The sequence below is a fragment of the Panicum virgatum genome, chromosome 2K (genome assembly GCF_016808335.1).
Source record: "Panicum virgatum strain AP13 chromosome 2K, P.virgatum_v5, whole genome shotgun sequence".
In the NCBI taxonomy this organism is placed as follows: Eukaryota; Viridiplantae; Streptophyta; class Magnoliopsida; order Poales; family Poaceae; genus Panicum; species Panicum virgatum.
This window is the reverse complement of record NC_053137.1, coordinates 5,908,416-5,934,033: the sequence shown is the minus strand read 5'-3', so window position 1 is coordinate 5,934,033 and position 25,618 is coordinate 5,908,416. Positions and strand designations below refer to the sequence as shown.

At 47.0% G+C, this 25,618-nt stretch overlaps 4 protein-coding genes across 4 annotated transcripts; 2 read left to right on the top strand and 2 right to left on the bottom strand.

Moving 5' to 3' along the window:
* Positions 1–5,464: 5,464 nt before the first annotated feature.
* Positions 5,465–7,578, top strand: LOC120663390 (protein ANTAGONIST OF LIKE HETEROCHROMATIN PROTEIN 1-like). The gene is made up of 2 exons (XM_039942198.1): positions 5,465–5,754; positions 6,220–7,578. Exons 1-2 carry the CDS (start codon positions 5,580–5,582, stop codon positions 7,269–7,271), a joined length of 1,227 nt encoding a protein of 408 aa, XP_039798132.1. The 5' UTR covers positions 5,465–5,579; the 3' UTR covers positions 7,272–7,578.
* Positions 7,579–7,690: 112 nt separating this feature from the next.
* LOC120663400 lies at positions 7,691–20,033 on the top strand. The gene is made up of 4 exons (XM_039942210.1): positions 7,691–8,538; positions 8,684–8,750; positions 8,894–8,952; positions 19,212–20,033. The coding sequence occupies exons 2-4, from the start codon at positions 8,741–8,743 to the stop codon at positions 19,554–19,556; spliced, it is 414 nt and encodes a 137-aa protein (XP_039798144.1). The 5' UTR covers positions 7,691–8,538; positions 8,684–8,740; the 3' UTR covers positions 19,557–20,033.
* A 17-nt stretch (positions 20,034–20,050) lies between these two features.
* LOC120663381 (non-specific lipid transfer protein GPI-anchored 15-like) lies at positions 20,051–21,223 on the bottom strand. Its single transcript, XM_039942188.1, has 3 exons — positions 20,734–21,223; positions 20,539–20,625; positions 20,051–20,370 (listed from the first exon to the last, which is right to left on the bottom strand). Exons 1-3 carry the CDS (start codon positions 21,092–21,094, stop codon positions 20,240–20,242), a joined length of 579 nt encoding a protein of 192 aa, XP_039798122.1. The 5' UTR covers positions 21,095–21,223; the 3' UTR covers positions 20,051–20,239.
* A 693-nt stretch (positions 21,224–21,916) lies between these two features.
* On the bottom strand, positions 21,917–24,570 carry LOC120694992 (serine/arginine repetitive matrix protein 1-like). The gene is made up of 6 exons (XM_039978324.1): positions 24,349–24,570; positions 23,922–24,188; positions 23,056–23,111; positions 22,817–22,923; positions 22,629–22,685; positions 21,917–22,515 (listed from the first exon to the last, which is right to left on the bottom strand). The coding sequence occupies exons 1-5, from the start codon at positions 24,568–24,570 to the stop codon at positions 22,663–22,665; spliced, it is 675 nt and encodes a 224-aa protein (XP_039834258.1). The 3' UTR covers positions 21,917–22,515; positions 22,629–22,662.
* Between the last annotated feature and the right edge of the window lie 1,048 nt (positions 24,571–25,618).

Here is a 25,618-nt window from a genome sequence, read left to right as displayed (position 1 = left end):
TTGCTGTGTCTAGGCGAGAGCCTCATAGTTATCCTTGACTATGCGCTGATGGCCTGAGCAGCCGGACCCCCGCGGTCCGAAGCCCTTCTCACCCGGTCAGCGGCCCCAGACCCATTCCTTGCTAGGGAAGGGTCTGTTGACGCCGCGTGTCCCGGAGAAGGGAGCGCTCAGCCAAAACAGCCGGGGGCCCCGGACCTCCCACGGGGTCCCGGACCCCCATATACTATCCGGACCCCTCAGCGGGGAGGGAACAGACACCCCGCCTGGGGCAAGTCCGGAGCCGCCATGTATTATCCCAGTTTTCATCACGATTAAGGGGGAGTGTTGAAATATATAATGCAAACTTCTAGAAGGTTCTATAAAAATAAGGATAAACCATGGCATAATTTTGTTCACCATGACAAGGTTCTAGAATGCTCCACAAGAATCATAAGAAGACATGAAGCTTGGATATTTTCTTGTCATGGTAAAATTTAGAATTTTCTAGAAATAGATATTTGTAGGGAACTTCCTAGAGTGTGACATGTGTCACTCATCCAAGAGGGCATGAGTGCCTATACAATGAGGGTGCCACCCCTTGCCATGCCATACTACTCCACTCCACACACATCCAAGGGCATGGTAGAAGTGAGCATAGGTAGAGTGTGCTAGGTTAGCCACCACAAGGTGTGTGTTCCTTTGTAACTTTATTGCTCCAATAAAGTAAGTGTCTTTATAAGTGTTAGTCTCCCAGTTAAGCTTAGTACTTAGTGTATAAGTTGTGATCCATCAAAGGTTGGATCTGTCACCCGGGATCACAAAAGGGTCTGGGCTTCATCGAAGGTTGGCTCTGCCACCCGGAAGCCAGCTTCATCTGTTGATAGGCTCTGTCTCCCGGAAGCAAAAGGCGGCTCTGCCGTCAAAAGGACCCAGTACACTAAGTAACTAGAAGTTGACCGACTCTGAAGTGAGTTGGTGTGTCATAGGGGTAGATCCTCAACTTAGTAGGGCCACCTCAATTTCCAACAATCACTAAAATAAAACTTATGTTGCAATTAAACTAGTAACGTAAAATAATACTAATGTTATACAAGGTATTACATAACTACTAGGTAAACTATTTTATACTCTTGCCTTGCGTTAGTACATTCGTTCCCTCCAGTAACCAGCATACGCATGCTTGCACCTACGACAAAAATCATCTCGTCTCCATAGAAGCCTCTCGAGTCACCGTACCACGCCATAATTCCCAGACAATCATGACAGCGCCTACCTCCGTCGCCATAACTTCATCATTCCCTGGAAGCAACAGAGTACCCACACCATTGACCTTGAAATGACCCGTCATGGCAGCACCCACCTCGCCATAAATCGGGGTCGCCACGCACAGTGCCGGCCGAGATTTTTCCGCCGCGCGAACCACCTCACCCGCGCCCACATAGCAGCCCGGCCCCCTCCCTGCCGTCCTCACCCGCGCTCGCTCTCGCTTGCGCACGCGCGACACGCCGGCCCCACGACGGGACCGCGCAATGCCGCCGGCACCCCCGCGTCCGTGCCACCCACCCCCGCGTCCCCACCTTGCCCATGTCGCTGCAGCGTCCTCGCCGGCTTTGCCGCCTCGATGCTCGCGCCTTCAGCGCTGCCACTGTTCGCGTTGACGACGAGCTGCCGCAGCCCACGCCATCGCTCGTCCTTGCGCAACGCTGCTGCTGCTCTCCTCGCCTATAAAAGGAGTGAGGCCGTGACGAGCCCCGTCACCAGCCCAAGCACACCGAGCCGCTTCGCTCCGCTAGCTGAACCACTCCTCACGAGCCCAGCTCACTCACGAGACGAAGCCCCAACAGCTGACCCTCTTCCTCAAGCTGTTCCGCGCCAAGGTGAGATGGCAGGCAGCTCCCCCGACCATTAACTCCTAAACACTAATAAAGGCCCAAAACACCCACCAGGCCGTGAGCACTTAATCCAAATGATTCTACCAATCAATACTGTAAACTCAATATCTCCTTCATATCAACTCCTTTTCACGTAACTCTTTTTCCTTAACTCTCCTCAAATCATATATTATCTATTCCTCCTATTTTCATCTCCATTTGAGCTTATTTTATTGCTTGCTTGTGTTTGTTTGCCGGTTGTGCCGTTTTCACCCGTAGATCACGGAGTGACCGAGGAGGAGCCTGCCAAGGAGCCAGAAGACCCGTACCGTGAGCAAGAAGCCGCCGCCGCCGACGCGTACGAAAGCGAAGGCAAGTTTCATCGACCCCTACGTGAGCGGTTGCATCCATGTGAGGACGTTTAGCTGTAGCCTGGGTCTAGGATCGATTACATATACCAGTACTTGAGTGATTGAGTGTGCTCATGCATGCATTTGAGTAGTCATGCATATCCAGAGCTGAGAATAGGATACGAAGGGATCTGGATGAGACCAGGGCAGCTGGGTATGCTGGAGCCGGCGCTACCGTGGTGGTAGACTGGCGGGTGAGTGCTACCGTGGTGGTAGGCTCGAGTTGGTATGTTGAGGGATGGTGGCTGCCCTGGTGAACCATAAGGACCGAGTTGTTTTGATATCTCACCTAGCTTACTTTAGTACGACCACAGGTTCCGGTATGGGCCGGACTTAGCCTAATCCCACTGGTTAGCCTGACGGTCGCAGGGATGGTTTACGGGTATAGACCATTGGGGTCAGGGCCCGAGGGTTTGTGCGGCCAGGCTGGGGCGTGACCACGGCTGGGTGTCGGCTATGTCGGTTGTCCGTTCGGGCAGTCGAGCGTGTGGGTACAGTGTACGACCTCTGCAGAGTGTATAATCCATTCGAATGGTCCGTGTCCACGGTATGGACAGGCTACGGTGTGGTCCTGACAACTAGTGAGCTACCTACTGTGGGTTGTGTCGGGAAGAGTTGCATACCATTAGTTGCATTGCTATTAGATTGTGCTTAATGTGCGCCGTGCATGTCATTCCCCTCTCGTAGGGCGAGGTGGAGCTTGCTAAGTACTTTTGTACTCACCCCTGTTGATTTTTCTCTAGAGGATCCTGACTGCGAGTAGATCATGTCCGCACCCAAGCTTTTCGAGTGGAGCCGTGATGGATGAAGAGCTAGTCCTCCATGTCGTTATGCTAGTTGTTATCCTATGGTTGTTCTGTGTAGCTCTGTGTTGTCGCTTTATCCCTCGTGTACATGTTGAATAAGCTCTGTATGACTCTGGACTCCACTTGATGTAACATGTATTATGCCGGAGACCCTATTCGGTAATTAATACATGGTTTAGCCTTGATCTTCGGGTCGGGGCGCTTCACGCCACGTGTCCGTAGGCGCAGGCACGAGCGCGGCCGCGAAGCTTCCTCGGGAAGACTCGCCCACCTACCGCATTCAATACGGGAGACGTAAGTACGCTCTGCCACAGCAGAGCCCGAGGCGACTTTTGCCACGCTGCACTGTTGATCGCGCGTTACCAAGGCACACAGTGCAGCCGCTGGCGCCGCCCACGCCACGCAGGTCAGTCTGCTATGCCAGTTGGACACGACGGCTCGCCTTCGCCCATCATGACGTCTACGCGGTAGACCCAACAGTCTACGCCGCAACCTACACTACCTCAACGGGCGCCTCACCGACGGGACAGGTGAATCCACTCCTCGGTCAGAGAGTCCACGGGGCGATGAAGCGTATCCGGGGAGAGATTGTCAACCACTGTAGCACCATTAATGCCTTCTGCGCAGTATACTATACATCTGTGTTGGACCCACCTGTCGAGGTCTCAACGCCTGTGTACGCGTCCCCTTGGGCTATAAAAGGGAGACGCCGGTTAGAGAAAGGTCAGGCCGAAGAAGTCCCGGCAGAGGCCAGTACCCAGCCCGGGTAGAGGATAGATTCATTCATATGCAAGAGCAACACAACTCACAGTGGATGTAGGGTATTACGCTCCGGCGGCCCGAACCACTCTAAATCCTCGAGTGTTCTTGTATTCTTGCTCCCTAGGTAGACCTGCTGAATCGCTTAGCGCTTCCCCGAGTACTCACCCTCTAGGATTAGACGGGTGCACTACGCCACCCGGCTGTGAGTCTCCACAAACCACAACAATGTGCCCCTCTTGGACTATAAAAGGGAGAGCACATGCTAAGATTAGGACATTTATCTCTCACTCCTCGCCCGGACAACGCTCATACACAGAACACAAGCAATACAAGTATACAACACACAAGTGGACGTAGGGTGTTACGCTCCGGTGGCCCGAACCACTCTAAATCCTCGAGTCTTTCCTTCGTGTTCTTACATCCTCATCAGACAAACTCTTTGGCTACCCCCGAGTTACTCACCCTCAGGGTTAGGCGGGAGCATTATGCCACCCGGCTTGAGTTTACCACTGACAAACCTTGTTCACTCTAAGATGTTGAACTAGTACAATTTAGATTTTGAAAAAACTACATTCGTGTGCGAACAATAGTCCTTGTTCTTGGCCAATATCCCAACAATAAAGCCCATGGTCTGGAATCTAGATAATCTTGCTCGCTCAATGGATAGTGACCAACATTGCAGCAGATGCTATGAAAGCTGGAAGTCAATGGTGCTGGTGCATTCAGATGCTATATACTATATGAAAGTTACGACGATGATGCTATGACAACTGAACTATGTCACCAACGCGTCCCACGGATCAAATTTGGTTAGATGCATACTATCCATCATTACTGCGATGAGGTCATGACAAACAGGTAATGGCCACCAATGCCTCAATGCAAAGACCAAATTAGCCTAGTGTGTAGCAAAGTATCACTGTAGATTTGAAGCGATGAATCACAACAACTGGACACATGGTGACCAACACCTCCCTTTGAGCCAAATTTTGCTTAAACATATGTTAGGTGCAGTAATTTCTGTAGAAAATATGGTGTTTGAGTAAGAAATATGAGCAGACCAGAAGGCTTTTTTAGCGAGAAGGTGGGGCCTCGACCAGGTTATGCCAGTGCAAGTACTGTTACTGCGATGACACCACAATAGTTAGGTGACATTACAGCTGTGACGCCATAATAACTTAACAAGACCAAAATGTGCTACGTATACGCTAAGTACCATTATAGTCATATGCCGCCGTAACAGCTTGTTCGAATTCACCCATCCAAATGATGGACTAGCGAGCACTGCCAATTAATAGATGATGCCATGACGGCTGGATCTCACTCAACGACGTGTCTCATAGAATAACAGTCTGTTTGGATGGCTGGGAGGCTGCAGCTGGATGCAAGGTGGCTGGGCTATTTCAGCGCAGCTTCAGCTAATTTCTAGCCGAACATGCTGTAAGTTGCGTGCTATATACGCAAAATAACATTCATTATAATTGTTATTACTACATATAAAAAAAATCTAAAAATAAAAATAACGCGCACATGGAGGGTTTTATGTAAGTAGTCACTGGCAAGTGGGTCTACATAATCCATGGTCCCACCTGCCAGTCAGTTTGTGATTCGTAAGATTTTCTTTAGGGAAAAAATCGCTGATTCACCTTGCCAGGTAATCCCGGAGCAGGGGCACGATAAAACGAGGCCGGGAGGAGACGAGCGCAGACTGCAGTCGGAGAAAGAAAGGGTGAGGAGGGGGAGGGAGGAAGATGCCGCCGGTGAAGAAGTCCAAGAAGGGGAAGGGGAAGAGGAAGCGCAAGTCCAAGTACTCCTGCAAGCTCAAGGTCGCCAGGACCCGGAGCGCGCCGCCGCCGCTCCCGCCGGAGCTCCGCGGCCTCGACACCGAGTGGTGGTACACCTTCCTCCACAAGCACGCTGAGTCAGGTATACATGCGCCGCCCGATTCTCCCCTTCCCCTGTCCCGCACCGGCGCCGCCGTTTCCGAGAATTCTCGTCCGTGGTTGCTGCATTCCCCCAAATCTGCGCTGGCCGCCGCTCCGCACGGGCTTCACGGCGGCCCCCGCGGCCTCCTGCTCATCCGGGCATGCCGCTTTCCCCGATGGCCGGGTGTGGGTCGCAATCGCTTCAGGGACATCTGTTTGGGGGCCAGTTGATTCGGCGGGTGGATTTAACTCAATCCTTAGCGGCTTTTGATTTCCATGATTGGAGGCCAATCTGTGTGAATGTGCCAAGATTTGGGGGTAGGCAGCCTTAGTATCGACGAAGAACTGAATCTTTTAGCTTGATTTGGTGCGAAATTGTGAGCTTTGTAATGTGATGCTGTTACGATATGAAAGAATCTTGCCTGGCTGTGTGTGTGATTAAGTTTCGATTTGTTCTGCTGGACAGGTCAAGTTATCCCTTCAGATGAGGGGGAAGCATTCAGGCACTTCTTCAGGACTTCGAGGAAGACTTTCGACTACATCTGCTCCATTGTAAGGGAGGATTTGATCTCGAGGCCGCCCTCCGGTCTGATCAACATTGAGGGGAGGCTGCTCAGTGTGGAGAAGCAAGTGGCAATCGCCATGAGGAGGCTGGCATCTGGTGATTCACAGGTGTCGGTTGGAGCTGCTTTTGGTGTGGGGCAGTCTACTGTTTCGCAAGTGACATGGAGGTTTATTGAGTCGATGGAAGAGAGGGCTCAGTATCATCTGACTTGGCCAGGCCAAGAGAGAATTGAGGAGATCAAAGCTACGCTGGAGGCTGTTTATGGCCTGCCGAATTGTTGTGGTGCTGTTGATGCCACCCACATAATCGTGACGCTTCCTGCTGTTGAGTCATCTGAAGATTGGTGTGATCCAGCCAAGAACTACAGTATGTTCCTGCAAGGGATTGTTGATGATGAGATGAGGTTTATTGATATTGTTACTGGTCCTGGTAGCATGACATTCTCACGCCTGATGAAATGCTCTGGGTTTTTCAAGCTCTGTGAAGCTGGGAACCGTTTGAATGGCCCTGTTAAAGTTTCAGCAGAGAATGCAGAGATCAGGGAGTACATTGCTGGTGACTCATGTTATCCTCTGCTCCCATGGCTTATGACTCCATATGAAGGGAAAAATCTGTCTGTCCCAATGCTCAACTTTAATGCTCGCCAAAAAGCTGCTAGGCTGCTTGGAACGAACGCACTGACACGGCTGAAGGGATCCTGGAGGATCTTACACAAAGTCATGTGGAGGCCTGATAAGAACAAGTTGCCTAGTATAATTCTTGTTTGCTGCCTGCTTCACAATATACTTATAGACTGCAAAGATGAACTGCTTCCGACTGTTGAACTTCCAAACCATCATGATATTGGCTATAGTGAAGAAAACTGTGAGCAGGTGGATCCTAATGGCAAAGCAATGAGAGAAAACATTACAGCACATCTCCAAAGTTATGAAGCTCCCAAGCTTCTCTGTTGAACTGAACTAAGTTGGTTTGCGCTATTGCTGGGGTAGTGATGGTGCATCTTTGATTCTTTTTCTGTTCTTCCTGTAATTTCCATTATTGTAGTAAGATTTGATGGGTGCAATTCAGTAAACATTCCCCAGAAATGGCATGATCGATTACTTTAGGGTTTAGCTAGTTGGATAAGTATAAGAACTAGCCCTCATGATTGGGTTTATGTTCATCATGATAATGCCAGTCCTCGTGTTGAGTGGCATGATTTTGCATAATGTAACAAAATTTATGAATGATTTAGTAATTGGTATCGTATTTTCTGAATGATTCGGTATCTTACCATAGGTTCATTACAAGGTCACTGTTTCTGTGATGAGACTTTTTGTTGTTAGAGAAGGTGTGAAGTTGGTTGTGTGAATTCCACACCCTAATAAGTATGCGATAATATGGCCTAAAATTTTATGGTTTTATCAGATATAGCGTGAATTATATAACCTGACAAAAAAATGTTAAAATTGGTTTCGAAAAATTGCATGATAATGATTTTGTTATATGAGAGACGTGGATGAGAAATCAAACTTCTGTTTAGTTCCTTGGTTAATTAACTGGTTTGTGGAATTTGTCCAATTGATATTATTTTTCAAGGTACAGTGGAATCTGTTATAGGATTGCAAGATCTTATATTCTGTAACATCCATCAAACCAAAGTTGAATCCTCGTTAATGTAAGCAACTGTGTACATGTAACACTTCAAACAATGTTTAATAGTTTTTCCTTTAAATTTGCTGCATAAAATTACTCCAGCACCAGACCCTTTCTGTGAAGTTGCTTTCTATAAATTTGCTTTGTAAATCATTAATAAAATTACCATAATAACGTGTGAAACTATTTTTATCCTTTTTTGCTCTTTATAAATCTTTTGCATGGAAAGAATATTTCATCAGAATATTTCTTGAACAAAATATGCTAAAATCCAGTAAGAAGTTGTGAGTTTTCAAGCAGAATCCAAATACGCACAACTAATGTTGCATTGCCCTACATTGTGAATATTCCAACAGACTGTATCTATAAATTCATTGCCAATCTCTTGGAAACAACTTTTAAAAATCATTTGAACCATGGTTGACAACACGTGCAGAAACCTTTGGTGTGTATACAGAGAAAACAAGAGATGACAGCTAGGGACTTAAAGGCAGCAGATGAAAATGAAGAGAAGTTTGGAACTTTGGCCAGGTCCTCTGCTCTGTTGTTCTTATTATGCATCAGGGCATGATCTAATCCTGCATTGTAAGTACTAAACAAGTTATTATAAAGCTGCCGCTCCTGTATCTTATCCTAATCCCAAAATGTTAATGTGTTGCCTCGGGGAATTGATGATGTGCCGATTCAGTAGGATTTCGTATTATATGCTGTGTTTTTGCTGTTTTTGTAGGTACAGGAAATTAGTAGCATTATTTCTGCAGTTGACTGCTCAGTCCGGGCAGATGAAATGGAACGAGGTGAGCCCATTCTACTCTATGTTTTCACAGTTTTGCCTGGACTTTTCTGATTCTGAGTTGTACAGTCATAGTAGGCACATTGGAGGTTGGCTGCTTTTTGTGTATAAATGGGGACTCCTAATGTACCCCATACTTGTCTGCAGGCCTAAACACAACAGAAGAGAACGTCACTCAACTCGCAGTGATTTCTAAGGAACCAAAGGTAACCATCTATATCCATATCAACTAGCCATTAGGCAATCCAACTCTGAACCTTTCCGAATCAACCACTGATATCCTTATCCACCAGTTTTTATTTGATTGAGGTTTGACATGGAAAGTGGTCCCGGCCCGCTGGCCCGCTCTCACACAGGCAACGGTATGGGTTACGGCACCCCTATGTAAGGGTGGGGCAAGGGTTCGGGGGTTTTATCGACCTGTGTGAGAGGTCTTCTCTTAGCAAATGCTCGGAGGCCGTCATACCCCCTACAGGTCGAGTTTTTTATTTATTTCCAAAAGAAACGGCATGTGTGCATAGATGAGGGGTTGATAAGTTGATTTGCACCTAACCGTTTAGAATCACGTTCTTTAGAACATGTGCATTTTTGGTGGAAGTATAAAAGCCCACAACAAATTCTGTATGCTGATCTTAAACTCCGAGCAGTTTTAGCTAATTTTGAAATTCACACAACTGCAGTGCTGTATTTTGTGTTTATGCTTTACTTATGGCCTTATGGGTTAAAGCATACGAGTACACTGTTAATTTCTCGACCAGAAATTCAGTATTTTCTTCTTGAAGCATGTCCACTGAGAAATAGTAAACCGGTTTAGCATTACCATTTTCGTTCAGGGTAATAAAATGCTTACATGTGTTACTAACCTTGGATTGGATGGAATACAGACCAAGTCCCCCCTAGACGATGGGATATATAGAGAGCACAGTAATATGGGCCTAATGGGCCTTAACACCCCCCCCCCTTCAAACTCAAGGTGGAAGTGGAGGATCTGAAACATTGAGTATGAACAGATGAAACTGATGTTGTGCCCTGGTTTGTGCTTTTGTGAAGAAATCAGCAAATTGTGTTTCTGAGGGCACATATTTAAGATCAATGGTCTTCTGATGACAATGAGACCGAGTGAAGGAGATGTCAACACCAATGTGTTTTGTAAGTTCACGCTTCACTGGATCCTGACAAATTTGTATAGCTCCACTGTTGTCACAGAGAAGGGGCGTAGGAGTGTCACAAGAGACACCTAGATCAGCCAAGAGCCATCGAAGCCAAATAATCTCAGCAGTAGTAGTTGCAAGCGCACGAAGTTCTGCTTCGGTACTAGATCTAGATATAGCAGCCTGCTTTTTGGATTTCCAAGCAATAGGAGATGAACCAAGGAGGATACAGTAACCTGTAATGGAGCGACGATCTGTGGGATCACTTGCCCAAGTAGCGCCAGAGTAAGCATGTAGCTGAAGTGGGCTATTTGAATCATAAAGTAAACACCTTGATCTTGTCCCTCTTAAGTATCTCATCACATGAAGTAAATGACCATAATGAACATTGGTAGGTGCAGATACAAACTGACTCAAAATATGAACTGCATGAGCAATGTCAGGCCTGGTAATAGTAAGATAGACTAGGCTGCCAACAATATGTCGATATTTAGATGAGTCCTCCAAAGGCGTCCCATCAGTCGGACGAAGTGTTAAGTGAAGATCCATGGGCGTGGCAACAGTGCGAGTATCGCTAAGACCAGAACTATCAAGAAGATCTTGTATGTACTTCGACTGAGAAAGATAAATACCTTTCTGAGTCTGCAAAACCTCAATTCCTAAGAAATAACTGAGTGGACCCAAGTCAGGCATCTGAAATTCCTTGCTGAGATACTTCTTTACATAAGAGATATGGTCTGGATCATCCCCTGTAATCAACATGTCATCAACATATAATAAAAGCAAAGTGCGTCCTTGTGGAGAGATATGGATGAATAATGCAGGATCATGATCACTGGAAGAGAAACCTGCAGCCTTGATTACAGAAACAAATCTCTCAAAACAAGCACGAGGAGCCTATTTCAAACCATATAAGGCACGACTGAGACGACAAACATGACCTAAGGGAGCATCCACCTCCTGGGTGGATGCATATAAACTTCTTCATGCAGATCACCATGAAAAAAAGCATTTTTTACATCCATCTAAGAGATAGTCCAAGAAGATGAGGATGCAATAGCAATTAAAGTACGAACAGTAGTCATATGTGCCACTGGTGCAAAAGTCTCATCATAGTCAATACCCTGAGTCTGCTGAAAACCTCTAGCCACTAGATGAGCTTTATATCGCTCAATAGACCCATCAGATTTGGTTTTAACCTTGAAAACCCATTTGCATGTGATAGGTACAGCGCCAGAGGGTAAAGGAACAATATCCCATGTACTTGTGCGATGAAGGGCAGCCAATTCCTCAGTCATAGCAAGCTGCCACTCAGGTAGTCATAGCAAGCTGCCACTCAGGTATACCAAAAGCCTCTTTATAAGAGGATGGTTCAACAATAACTGCACCAGCACATGGAAACCCATAACGATCTGGAGGTGCAATGGTGCCATGGTCACGAAGACGATATCCCTGATTACAAATAACATGAGATTCATCATTGTTAGTACTAGCATCAGCAACAGGATCATCATCAGGACTAGCCGTGGTAGTAGAGCGAGGACGACGAGTGTAAGTTTGGGTGGCAGGTGGTTTAGAAGAGTAAGAGGAAGATGGCATGAAAGTGGAAGTTGGTGCGATAGGAATGAGGACATCATGTGTGGATACAGTAGATGATGGTGGCATGGATGAAGAATCAGAAATGGGAGGAAGACACATGAACGAGGTGGACTGTGGAAAAGGATGAAGAGTGAGTGGACGAGTTGTAAAAGAAGGGTCGGTTTTCATTGAAGCTCACATCTCGTGAAATACGAATGTGATGAGAGGACGGATCATAACACTGATAGCCTTTATGTTCAAGACTATATCCAAGGAAAACACACTCAACAGATTGAGCAGTCAATTTAGTCCGCTCACGGGGTGCTAACAAAACATAACACGTACATCCAAAAACTCGAAGATGATCATATCGTGGAGGAGTCCCAAAAAGAACTTCACCAGATGTTTTGCCAGAGAGTTTGGATGACGGTTGTCTATTGATGAGATAAACTGCAGTAGAAACAGCTTCACCCCAAAAGTGCGAAGGAACAAAAGAAGATATCAAAAGAGTGCGAGCAGTTTCTATGATGTGACGGTGTTTGCGTTCAGCCACACCGTTTTGTGCATGAGCACCAGGGCAAGAAAGCTGAGCAAGAGTTCCCTCTGAGGTCAAGAACTGGCGAAAGCTATCAGATAAATATTCACCACCAGAATCAGAACGAAAAGTTTTAATAGAAGCAGAAAACTGGGTGTGAACCATGCGAGCAAAGGATTTATAAATAGCGAGCAGTTCAGAGCGATGTTTCATGAAGTAAAGCCAAGTATAACGAGAATGGTCATCAACAAAAATGACATAATATTTATGACCACCTTTTGAAGTAAAAGGTGCAGGACCCCAAACATCAAAATGAACCAAATCAAAAGGTCTAGCAGAGTGAGAATCACTAGTAAAATATAGAAGTTGTATTTGTTTCCCAAGATGACAACCCTTACAATAAAGACCAGACTCAACAGAAGTATGACCTAAGCAACCTGACTTTATTAGAGTAGACAAACGAGATCCACACAAATGACCAAGACGATGATGCCATTGGGCAAAGGTCGCAGCGAAGGCAGATGCAGCGGAAAGCACAGGAGTTGGAGATGTAGTGGATGAAGGAAGGCGCAAGGTGTCCAAGATGTAGAGGCGAGGAGCAGCTCTACGGCGACGGCCAGTCCCAATCACTTCCCCTGTGCGGAGATCCTGTACAAAACAAGATGAGTCATCAAATCCAACAAAGCAATTGTGGTCTGTAATTTGTCCTACTGAAAGGAGGTCCATAGATAGCTCAGGGATAGAAAATATTAGGAACAGTAAAATGAGAATCACGAAGAGAACCCTTATGAGTGATGTGACATAAAGTACCATCAGCAGTCTGCACAGAAGTACCCTCTGTGATAGGCGTAGTAGAAGCCAAGTGCGACTGATCAGATGTCACATGAAAGGAGGCTCCTGAATCAAGAACCTAAGATGACGATGAAGTACCAACAGATGAAGTAGCAGCAACAGCAACTGAGCCTCTAGGAGATGGTCCTGTACCACGACCACGAGTAGCACGGCGAGCACGAAAATCAGCCAACTTCTCCGGGAACTTAGCAAAGCAATTATCAGAGCGATGACTGGTCTTGTTGCAATGCTCATAGGGCTGAGAAGAGGAACAGCAGCCAACACACTGTGAGAACTCACACTAGTAGTAGAAGACATAGACTTAAGACGAGTCTCTTCAGCAAGTAATTCAGACAACACCTTAGCCATGGTAAGAGTGTCAGAACTATGAAGCAATCGTGCACGAAGAGAATCAAACTCAGCTCTAACTCCCATAACAAATCTGTAGGTGAAGAACTTCTCAATGAATTGATGAGCTGGACATGGAGTAGTTGTACAAGCAGGTACCATAGAGATCAATGTACTCATCAAACGATCAAAAGCTGAATAATACTCATCAATAGACATATGATTTTGCTCGATAATATGAGTTTGCTGCATAAGAGTATGTAAAAGAGCACTACTGTCCTGAACAAAGCGATCCTTCAAATGAGGCCAGATCTCCTTGGCAGTACTGAATTTAGACAAACTCATAATCATGGACTATTTAGTGTTGTTGACCATGGCAGCCATCACCTTGCCATCATTAATCTGCCATGTTTTGAGTTCAGCAGCATTGCGCCGATCATCGACGAGAACTGGTGCATCATCAGTCAGATGGAAGAGTAATCCATGACCCCTGAGTGCAGTCTGAACACAAAAGGCCCACTCGGGATAGTTCTGACCATCAAGTACAATATTAACAACAATAGAATTGACTGCCATGATGAATAATATAACTGGCCAAATAGCAAATGCACCACCAAATGAACCAGAGTAGCAGACAAGGAAAGAAAATCCAATCCCAGTCACCAGTGTGATCAGCTGCAAGTGCAGGCCACCAGAGGCTTGACGGGCGTGAAGCAGACTTGTCGTGGCTCCGCTCCTGTGGGCGGAGGGGCAGGTGCGGGCTTGAAGCAGGCGGAGCGGACGGTTGGTGACGGGCGGAGCAGACTGGGGCCGGCGAGGACGAGCTGCGACGGGCAACGAGGATGAACCGCGAGTCCGCGACGGGCAGCACAGATGGCCGGCTGAAAAGAAGCCACGCCATGTAACATCCCGCCTCCGCGAGGCCGGGTCCGCTTATATCTGGCAGCTTATATAGGACATAGACTGTCCTCACAACCCAACACAAGTCTTTTCTGCACACTTTGTCCTCACTCATGCGCACCCGGGAAGGACTTCCCGGTCGGTCACCCATCCCCAAATTACTCTAGACCAATCACGCTTAACCTTAGAATTCTTTGGAGATTGACTTCCGGAAAAGAAGTTGCAACTTGTTGTTATGAGTATCCTATTAATCCTATTAAGCCCTGGGCCGAAATATCACATCGAGACATAAGCCACTCAAGCACACAGCACAGAGGGCCAAGCTCCAGAATCATCGAGACATGAGCCACTCAAGCACACAGCACAGAGGGTCAAGCTTTAGAATATAGTAAGTCCTGGGTCAGGATATCACACGCCAGGCGGCGGGACGACCGCGACGGGCGGCGTTCGGAGGAGCCGCGACGGGCGGTGCTGAGAGGTGCCGCGATGGGCGGCATTCGGAGGAGCCGCGACGGGCGGCGACGAGGAAGGGTCGCAATGGGCGGCTGGCAGAGTAAAACAGAGGAAATAGAGGAGCCGCGACGGGAGGCGACGAGGAAGGGTCGCGACGGCGGCCTAGGGGCGGCACTGGGGAACCGTGACGGCAGCCCAGGGGCGGCACTGGGGGGCCGCGATGGCGGCCACAAGAGGAGAAGCCGCGACGGCGACTATGGATGGCCGCGGCACAGGCCAACGGCGGAAAAAAAATTGGATCTTGAGGTGGTGACGGGATTAGGGGAGAAGATTAAACCCTAACCCTAACCTTGCTCTGTTACCATGTTACTAACCTTGGATTGGATGGAATACAGACCAAGTTCCCCTAGACGGTGGAATATATAGAGAGCACAGTAATATGGGCCTAATGGGCCTTAACAACATGATCTCTCTACGATCTACATAATCAGCTGGTGTAAGCATCTAGGCCCTCAAAGTATGTTTCGGTGATTAATGACAACCATTATTGTGACTAATGAGTTTGTGCAGCTTAATAGATCATTATCGCTCATTTGGTCATATGTCAAAAGAGGCCCCTCAATTTCATTATTCAAAAAGGCGATCTCGGTATTCAACTCAAGATTATTACAAGACTAAGGATCTTTCTAGTACTAAGTGTCACAAGGTTGAGAAGGACACTTAGATTAGTATAGGTTTTATAGTTTTGTAGAGGTCGCACTATTAAGAGGGGTTAAGGTCAAGTAACTTGAGCATGGACATGATCAATCAAAAATGGATGCACACTATGGTCACTCAGGTTCCTAAAAGTTCAAATAAGTGGTTTTCAACTTATATCTCAAGAATATTTGGATTTCATTCAAGACTCAAATCAGAAAAGGCAAAATCAGAAAAAGTCTTTAACACCGGTTTAACCGACGCTCTCTCGTTTCTATACGTCGGTTAAACGAAGTCAGCAGAGTCTGGGCAAGTCAATACATCGGTTAAACCGATGTGTTTGAATTTAACGTCAGTGCATTAGTCCAGAGTTGGTTTTTCCAGGGTGATTCAAGTTCTATACACCGGTTAAACCGACGCTGTTTGAATTGAGACGTCGGTGCAATTGACCAGTGAAATGGTTTTTCCAAGGATTTCAGAAGTTGTACTCACCGGTTAAACCGGCGATAGGTTTGAGTTAACATCGGTGCAGTTGTCCAGAGACTTGGTTTTTCAGCTGGTCAGTGGACAACTACACTCACCGGTTAAACCGATGATACGTCGGTTAATCTGCCCAAGTTGTAACGGCTAGTTTTCAGAATGGGCAGTTTACATTCATCGGTTAAACCGACGATGACTATTGGAGGTACGTCGGATTAACCGGCGCTACGCAGTTTTCTGGCAGCTTTTCTCCAACAGCTCTATTCGTGTGAGCTACCTATATATACCCCTTCAATGGGTCATTTTGCACACTCTTAACACCAGGCTACATTCATACACTCATACATTGTTGAGAGCCACCTTGAGCTTCATCTTTCACATACTTGTTCATTCAATCAATCAAGAAGCAAGATTAAGGACTTGAGTAGAGAGAAGCTTGTGTGCATCCGTTCTTGGTGATCGGTTCTTACTCAAGTGAAGGCCTTAGCTTGTTACTCTTGGTGATTGGCATCACCTAGGCGATCTTGGTGATCGAGGTGTTTCTCGTGGAGCTTGCCAAGGATTGTGGGAGCCCGGAGAAGAAGATTGTACGTGGCTTGATCTCCACCACGCCGGGATGGTGAACGGAGACTCTTAGTGAGCGCCCTCGTCTCGGTGACTTGGGAGGTGACAAGACTCTTTGTGAGTGTCACAACGTGGATTAGGGGTGTGTGACAACACATCGATACCACGGGAAAAAAATCCGGTCGTCTCTTATCCACTCTCTTTATTCAAGCATTTTCTTTCATGCAATTTATTCATGTGCTTGACTTAGAGATCATAACTTAGTTTTACCTTGCTAGGCTTTACTTCTCGTTATATCTCTCATAGCTTGTGTAGGTAGCTTAGTTATCCGGTTGGTGAATTGGTGCCTTACTAGCATTGCATAGGTTAAGGTTGCTTAATTGTGTTTTAGAAATTGAAAAATGCCCAATTCACCCCCCCTCTTGGTCCATCGATCCTTTCAGCTGGTAATGCCAAATTTACCATGCTATGCTTCATTTTCTTATTCTGCATACTATTCATTGTTTACCAATTACCATGGGCACTATTATTTACTGTTTTTCTTAGTTAATGTTAGTTAGTTCCGCATATCATTATATGGTTGCCTGCAATTTGGTGTTTTTCATGGACTTTATAACACGAGTTTGAGAGGTGTAAATCCTTGGTTATCGTTGGCTTGTAGAACGCGTGCTGTTTTAGAACAATGTTGATGACACGCTATTGTTATCCTTTACATTTTAATTCATGTTTGGCATCATTTACAGTTTCAAATCAAGTCTTACTTTTTGACACGAACACAATACACATCAACATGTTGCAACATAGTATTCTTTCAAAGCAAAGTAGGACTACGAATTGGTGAGAATCAGCTTGGTTCACAGCAAACTGCTGCTTGACATCAAGATGTCACATTAGAAATGATTAGCTTAAAGTAGCTGGAAACCTTTTGTGAGCAATTAATTTCACATGAACTTGGTGGGCCATTTCCTTATCCTTGATAATTGGTGAGGATTGATTTCACTGGATGAAAAAACATGTTTGATGCGATATATGAGAAAGGCATATAATGCAAAATTCACAGCAATAAAGAATCATGATTAAGTACATTACCCTCGTCAAGGATATGTACAAGGATGCGATGACGTTTGTGCGAACATGTGATGGCGATACCAGTATTTTTCCAATTAAAATAGGACTACATCAGGAGTCAGCGTTGAGCTCTTATTTATTTGCTTTAGTGATGGATGAGGTCACAAGGGATATACAAGGTGATATCTCTTGGTGTATTCTCTTCACTGATGATGTGGTGCTAGTTGACGAGAGTAGGGCAGGGGTTAATAGGAAGTTAGAGCTATGGAGGCACACGCTAGAGTCGAAAGGGTTTAGACTTAGTAGGATAAAGACCGAGTACATGATGTGTGATTTCAGCGCGACTAGTCATGAGGATGGAGACGTTAGGCTCGATGGGCAAGTGGTGACCAAGAAGGATACTTTTCGATATTTAGAATCGATTCTACAAAAGGATGACGACATTGATGAAGATGTTAGTCATAGAATTTCAGCCGGTTGGTTAAAATGGCGGCAAGCTTCGAGGATCTTATGTGACAAGAGGGTGCCACAAAAGCTAAAAGGTAAGTTCTATAGGACGGCGATTCACTCGGCGATGTTATACGACGCTGAATGTTGGCCTACAAAAGGCAACATATCCAGCAATTGAGTGTAGCAGAGATGTGTACGTTGCGCTGGTTCGTTGGGCACACAAAAACGGATAGAATTAGGAATGAAGATATTCGAGATAAGGTCGGGGTGGCACCAATTGAGGAGAAATTGATCCAACATCGGTTGAGATGGTTTGGACATGTTCAACCGAGGTCTCCTTAGGCGCGGGTGCGTAGTGGAGTTCTAAAGCGGGTTGATAGTGTAAAGAGAGGTAGAGGTCGACCTAAACTGACTTGGGGTGAGTCGGTTAAGAGAGACCTTAAGGAGTGGAATATCTCCAAAGATTTAGCTATGGATAGGAGCGCTTGGAGACTATCAATTAATGTGCCAGAACCGTGACTTTTACTTGTTTTCTGTTTACCCCTATCTCTACCTTCTGTCTTGTGTTTTTCTTTTACTTTTTCTTTTTTTTTATGCTTCTCTTATCCTTGTTTCTCATTTCTTTCGGGTTTCATCTCTAGCCTACCCAACTTGCTTAAGACAAAAGACTATATTGTTGTTGTTAAAAGAATAATGATTAAGTACAGATCTAATTCCTGCATGATGACATAGAGTTTATAGTAGCAACACTTAGAAGACATAGAGCAATGCACAAACAGGAATAAGCATTGTTGCCACTAAGCTTGCTGCATTCTTTGAGTTTGTGGAGCTTGAAGTTCCGTTTCCTGCATTGAATAAAATACTCTTCTCAGGTTACCAAAACCAGACGTCCATGTCTATTAGTGTACTGATCAATTTGAAATTAAAAAAAAACTACTAAAAGCATCTCTCTGCACTTAAATGTTCTAAGCGTTCAAACTACTGCAGGTATTCTTTGAAGTGCTGCTAAGTTTGATCATCTAGGTACATTTGGTACATAGTGTAAGGATTCTTTGCATGGCCATCTGAATCATATTTTCTCTAGTAAGATGTACAATTTTGTCTTCTGTTTTTTATTGGAATTGAACAACGAGCAACCCTCGTTTTGTTAGAAGCATCTGAACTGAAAACATTAAAGTTTAGTGATGTCTTCACCTGAAGGTGCATCCGCAGCTGCCTCAGCCTCTTCCTCCTCTGTTGCTTCTGAGTTGGAAGGTGCTGGTGCCGGTGCTGTTGGGATGCCTGAAATCAGATAACCATGTATTCATTTCTGACGGGTCTAAGGGGCAGTATAATTTGATTATGATTTGCATTGGATTACAACATTGACATGCCTGTGCATTGGCTGATCGGTGGTGCTTGGACCTTGCAGACTCCCGGGAGGTCCAGCGCCCTCGTCTGGTTGATGGAGATGCCAAAGGACGCCGCGGTGCCATCCAGGACCATGCAGAGGCACCGGGGATCGGTCTGGACGACTCCAGCGAGCACGGAGCAGCAGGAGATCCCCGGTTCCGGGGCCTTGCTCGAGATGAAGTCCATGCACGGGGAGAGGGTCATCATCACGCTCGAGCAGCCGTTGCCCTGCGCCGCAACCTGGGAGAAAGCCAGCACCACCACCAGACTTGCCATCGCCAGGGCGGTACCCATCGTTCGTGCAGCCATCATCAGGCTGCACGAAGCGAGAGCTTCGGTTCTTGACAGAGGGTGTGGTCTGTGAGGACGGTGGAGGAGGGAGGTGGCCAATGGTGTGGTGATGCCGCGGGATTGTTGGAATCCTAGTATACCAGGTAGCTACCATGCTCTCCCTGACCACACAGGTGTTTGGCCACAGCAGGGAATGCACGTAGCCTTTGCTTGCAGCATACTATTTATGGAAATGCTTCTGTGTTCATGCATGACTGGGAAGAGCCCGGTTGCTTCAAGCCCAGCTCGTCAGCTCCAGCCATCGGTTCCTGGGTCTGGGCGGTCAATTTCTCATTGAATTTGTAACACGGGTCTTGAAAAAAATAAGCTTCTGATTGTTGAGCTGTTATTTGGATTGTCCCAAGAACAAGCTTGGTCAATCACGTTTTGCCCCTTGATCATTATGTTTTAGAGGCTGGTTCATGTGTATACATGAGCGAAGTCCCCTGGTATGTAATGGATATTGTATCTGGCGATTTGCCTTTGCATAGAGCTTGATACTTGCGTTGCATCTCACCCAAAAAAAAAGTCTGATGAATGTGTCGTCTCTTCTTGAATTATGCACTTGTGTCTGACGGTGTTTTCATTCACCATCATACTGTATGTACAGACGTCAAACATACAATCCCCATTGAATCCTAAGAAGTTCAGTACACTATACAGTGATGAAGCAAACAAGAATGAACAAACTAAAGGCAGTATGTTCTACTGCTGAACTCAGAAAGCCATCAGGGACGCGACTGCGACGACGAAAGACGCGGAGACCGCCGCGGATTTAGCGATGCTGGCGTGCGACGCCGACGACGAGACAGCAGCAGTCGCCGGGGTCGCCGCCTTCGATCCAGCTCCTGTGTGGAGAACGCACAGACAGACATGCTCGTGAGCAAACTAGCTTGAGCAAGTTTACTAAGCAGCTAGGTGCAGTGCAGTTCATCTTGAAAACGTGGCGTGAATTTGAAATCTGAACCCAGGACGGAAAAAAAATACAGTAGCAGGTTGTCATCAGTGATCATCACCTGTGGTGCTGTGAACTGGCGGCGGCGCGGCCGGAGCCTCGATGGTGGCCGCCGGCGCCGGAGGAGACGACGCAGGAGCACCCACAGCTGCCACGCACGCAGAGATCCAAACGGTTAGCCGTCGATCGTCCACGACTGGCATTAGCATGCCGGACGGATTGCACGCGGGAGGGATCGAGGCTCTGACGGTCATACCGTTGCACTGGCTGACGGGCGGGGTCTGGATCTTGCACTTGCCGGGCAGCTCGAGCGCCCGCGTGGCGTTGACGGTGACCCCGAGCGACGCCGTGCCGCCGCCGAGCACCGCGCAGAGGCACCGCGGCGCGCCGCGCACGACGCCGGCCAGCGCCGAGCAGCACGACGCGCCCGGCGCCGACGTGTTCCCCGCCGTGAAGGAGAGGCACGGCGCCAGGCTGAGGATCGACGCCGTGCAGCCCGACGTCGCCTGCGCGGCGGCGAACCGGGGCGCCGCGGCGGCGACAAGCAGCGCAGCGGCCGCCGCCGCCATGGCGACCACCCCCCGCAGGCCGCCGAGCGCCGACGAACCCCGAGCCATCGGAGCACGAACTAACAGTGCTGCTTTTCACGGTGGTGAGTGATCCGGACAAGCTTCAAGAATCAAGTTTCCTGCTTGCCCTGACCCTGCTCCGCGATCGATGAATGGAGGTTTTGTGAGGTGCGTGTTGGGATTTCATGCCAAAAGCATTTGGCCTTTTTATAGAGAAGGCTGGAGAAAGATCGATGTGTTTGGACTGATTGGTGGCCAAACCACCTACCTCTCCTTACTTGAAACTAGTTGACATCACATTGATAGTAACCAAGTGAGCAAGTAAGAGTGACACGTATTGTGAGGACAATTTTTTTGTTCATATAAATGAATCTTTAGTAACAAACAAAGCCTCTGCCACATTGACAAAAAAAAAATCATGTCACTTGGTGAAGGGGCAGAATAGTAGTAGGATTTGCAGGCTTGGTGATGCGATGGCGTGTGTTGTTGGCACCGCCGGTACGCTTGGATTCTGGTGGTTGGCCGCCAACTCTTCTTCCTCCTGCCCACAAAAATGGTCGGCTCACTTGGATCAGACGGGTCGATGCAGAGAGAGAGTTCTTCAAAGCGTGCTAGATAGGGAAAACTCCAGTTTACTTCGAATTTTACATCAGAAGGCTCACTTGTCAGCGATGATAGCTAATGACGATCTCGTCGAGTTTTTTTTTTTTTAACATCCACTGGGAAATCACGTAAGAACGCAGTTGGATCTTGTCAAATTTACACGCACCATTTCAGAACGACTCACATTTTCAACTTTATGTTTCACCCTCGGGGAACTTGGCAAAACTTGTAGCAAGCAACACACAGGATGTTGTAAGAACATGGAACTAAAAAACTCAACCGGGGGTAGAAACAGCCCCCACCGTATTTCATTAAGAGAAAGCGACAATGGCTTCTCCCGGCCGAGAAACCCTCCGAATCCTGATCCATGCCCACAAGGATCATGCCTTGCAGCGAGCACAGCGAGGGAGATTTTTTACCCTATGGACTGGAAATTCATCCCACACGGGATTCGAACTCGGGCCGCGGGGGTGCCGCCAGAAGCTTACGACAAACTGGTCTAGCAACCTTAGGCTGTAAGAACATGGAACACCCTGCATCTAAATACATAACATGAGAGGGTGCTAGGGCTTCAGAAACAAAAGCTGCATAGGAGTTCACTCATCTAGTAGGGAGTGAAAGGTTACTTAACATGAATACTCGCTCCATCTTTAAATATAAGACGTATAGGACAGACTAATTATTAGATTGCCCTAAACGTCAGATACATGTAAGAGCGGAGGTAGTAGCATCTTAGCACGGGGAAAATATTAGCTAGGGCCTAATAGTCCAGGAATCAAAGAAAAAACTAAACTGATTCGAGCTTAGACATCACAATGTCCACCACCTTGTACTGCAAAACACGTTCCACTGCCTTTGGGCCAAGCCTACAAAACAGAAGGGCAAGAAAATTGAGCTGAAAATATCTAAAAACCTATCCAGACCATTCACTATTGTACTGGAAACATGACAGATAAATGCTTGGATGGTAGAATGATACCTAAGCTGAAGTGCGGGAGCTAGCACCGGCATCTTTAAGCATGCTTACTGATCGAACCTACATTGCAGAAAGGAAAAGCATTTTAGCTCAGCTCAGTTAGTAAAGTTTGTTTTGAAAGAGATCATGTACGAAATAAGAAAGGACTGAGAATGCTAGAGCTGGTGCTAGCTGCAGTGATGGAGACGCACCAAACTGATCCAAGAAGAGGTCCAAGTACAAGACGCACATCACAAGGAGCGAAAAGCCCATACACATGGACCACATCGCGAAATGAAGGCTGAAACCCTTTGTGCTCCTAAACAATTCCCCAAGCAGTCGGTAGTAAATGGCAATGCCGACAAGCAACAAACAAGCACCGATTGCGCCAACGATGTTAGTAAAGTGGTGGACTGGGAGAAGGGCCCGAAGCTGAACGAGGAGCATCAACCCGTTGGCGAAGGCGATCACTGGGAAAAGTCGTTCCCAGTTGCAGATACCAGAAATCTGCAAGAATTCAGACACCTCCGTAAATGTCCAAGCCACAAATGTAATGCAATGATGTAGTCGATGCTAGAAAATGCTCATCTTTTGTTCCAACATAGCTGCAATTATACCTTGAATAAACTTCAATAATCATGATGATTCGTGATGCTAATATTTATCAAACTTTAAGTGCTAGGTTAGTGGGTTCTCACGGTATTTCAAATTAACCTCGACGCATTTGATCATTGTAACTGCAATGATGCAATGCATAACTACATTTACAAAGTGCAACTGTGAAGACACTTTGTAACTGCAATGATTCATGCCGACCTTATCTACTTGAGTTCTTTGACTTTGTGAGTGCAACTTCCACCTACATGAAGGGGAAGATCATACAGCCTGGACATTCACAACGAATTCAAGATTACTCATAGGTTTGGGCAAAATCCAGCAACCCACAATTCACTCCAGGCTTTCGCCACAACTACATCAGTCTGATGGGAGGCCAAGGAGCTAGTCAATATAAGGGTAACCAGGTATGCAACGCAAATTATAATGAAGTAGGCCTTGGCACAATATATACTACACGTCGACCATGATCTATTTGAAAGGCACCCCCTCAAAAATCTATTGGAAAGACAAGTAGTAGTCTGATGGTTACTACCTTCTTGATGCAAGTATCAAATCGGTGTAAAAGTTTGAGCTGATACTGCATTCAGAGTAGCTGAAAATGGGTACCAAAGTGTTGGGCTCCCAGTGTCACTCACTACATGGAAGTTGTAGATGCAAGTTTTATTAAATGGATCATGGAAGAAAGAAGTTGTTCCGGACCTTGGTGTTCTTGCGCTGAGGCTCAGGCCCCGGCTTCCAGGATTCCTCCCAGGCCTTGAGCGATTCCCTGTATGCCTGCACTTGCTCTTCCTGGAGACGAAGAGCCAGCATCCTGTCCCTCGAGATGTACGAGCTCTCGCGCGTCGTCCCCAGCTCGCCGAACACGCCTCCCGGACCCGCCGGGCCTGCCGCGGCGTTCAGGGCGAGGAGCCGGGGCGGCGGAGGAGGCGAGCGAGCAGGGGCGGAGGGAGGGGGGCGGACAGGGGCCTGCCCCCCATGATCTCTAAATTAACACTACAAATTTGAATTTTGATTAAATTTTTATAGAAATTTATATGGTTGGCCCCCCTAACAATGAAAAAAAACACTTCCTGGCTCCGCCCCTGCGAGGGAGGCGCCTCCTCGATCTCCACGGCGGGGCTCGAGCCGAGAGCACGGCGGCGGGGGACGACGACGCCGGCGCGGCGCCACCTCGCCTCGTCCCCCGGCCGCAGCTCGCGTTCCAGGCGCTCGTGCGGCGAGCCCTCGGCGGGGAGGCGGGGCGGCGCGGCGGAGGAGGCGGAGAGGGACGGCGGACGCCCGCGCCGGGGAGACCCGCGCCCGCCCTGTGCCAACCTTGCTCCGCGACAATGAGGCGGCCGTCGCGCATGGCCCCGATGCCTCCCTCCCTCCCGGCGGCGAGGGTTTCGCGGAGGAGGGGTGATGTGACGGAGACGGAGTCGTCGGAGAAGCAGAGGGAGGCGCAGGGGCAGAGCAGGCGCAAGGACCATCATTTCGGTAGCAAAACATTTCGGCCTTGTTTCCACGCCGTAAACGCAAAAACGCAAAATTTTACGAAAGAATCTTGCTAATTTGAAGTACTAAATGAAGTCTATTTACAAAACTCTTTATATGAATAGGCTGTAAATCGCGGGACGAATCTAATGAGCCTATTTAATTCATGATTTGCAACAGTAATACTACAGTAACCATCCATTAATTATTAATTAATCATGGAACTAAACACAGCCTTGGAGGGCAGGCTTGTGGGCGAAGCCAACCAGCGAGCCTCCCCATTAATAGGCCGGCGGCCAACCTCGAGCTCCGTGCGGCGTTGTGCGCTGCAAGCTGCCTAGCCGGGGAGCAGCCCTGTCATTTCCAAGGAGCAATAGCCTCTGGGCAGTTGGCGTGCATTTCTTCGGAGAATCTCAACCGGCTGATGCTTTTACGGGAAAATTCAGGCTTTGGTTGCTAGTAACTAGCTGGCACGTTTTTCAAGAGAAGAATTTCGTATATATGGAGTACTAAACGAAGTCTATTTGTGAATTTTTTTCAGAGATAGGTGTAATTTTTTGCGACGAATCTAATGACGGTAATTAATCGATGATTGGCTACAGTTATGCTACAGTGACTATCCTCTAATCACGCACTCAAAGACCTTATTAGATTCTTCAGGGTTCCTAGCACAGGGGTTCTGAAGTTAATTTTATAAACTGATTTTATTTGACACCATAATTAACGGTCAAACTATTACTGTTCCTAGCACAAAAACGAACCAAACAGGGCCCAAAATTGGGACACAAAGCTTTTATGGAAGGTTTTTTTTAATCTGCTGATCCCTATAATTTTTATTAGAAAACAAAAAATTATTATAGATATTAGTAGTATGTACTAGCTAAAGTGCCACATTGGAGACATCTGGATGTCCTAATGAACTT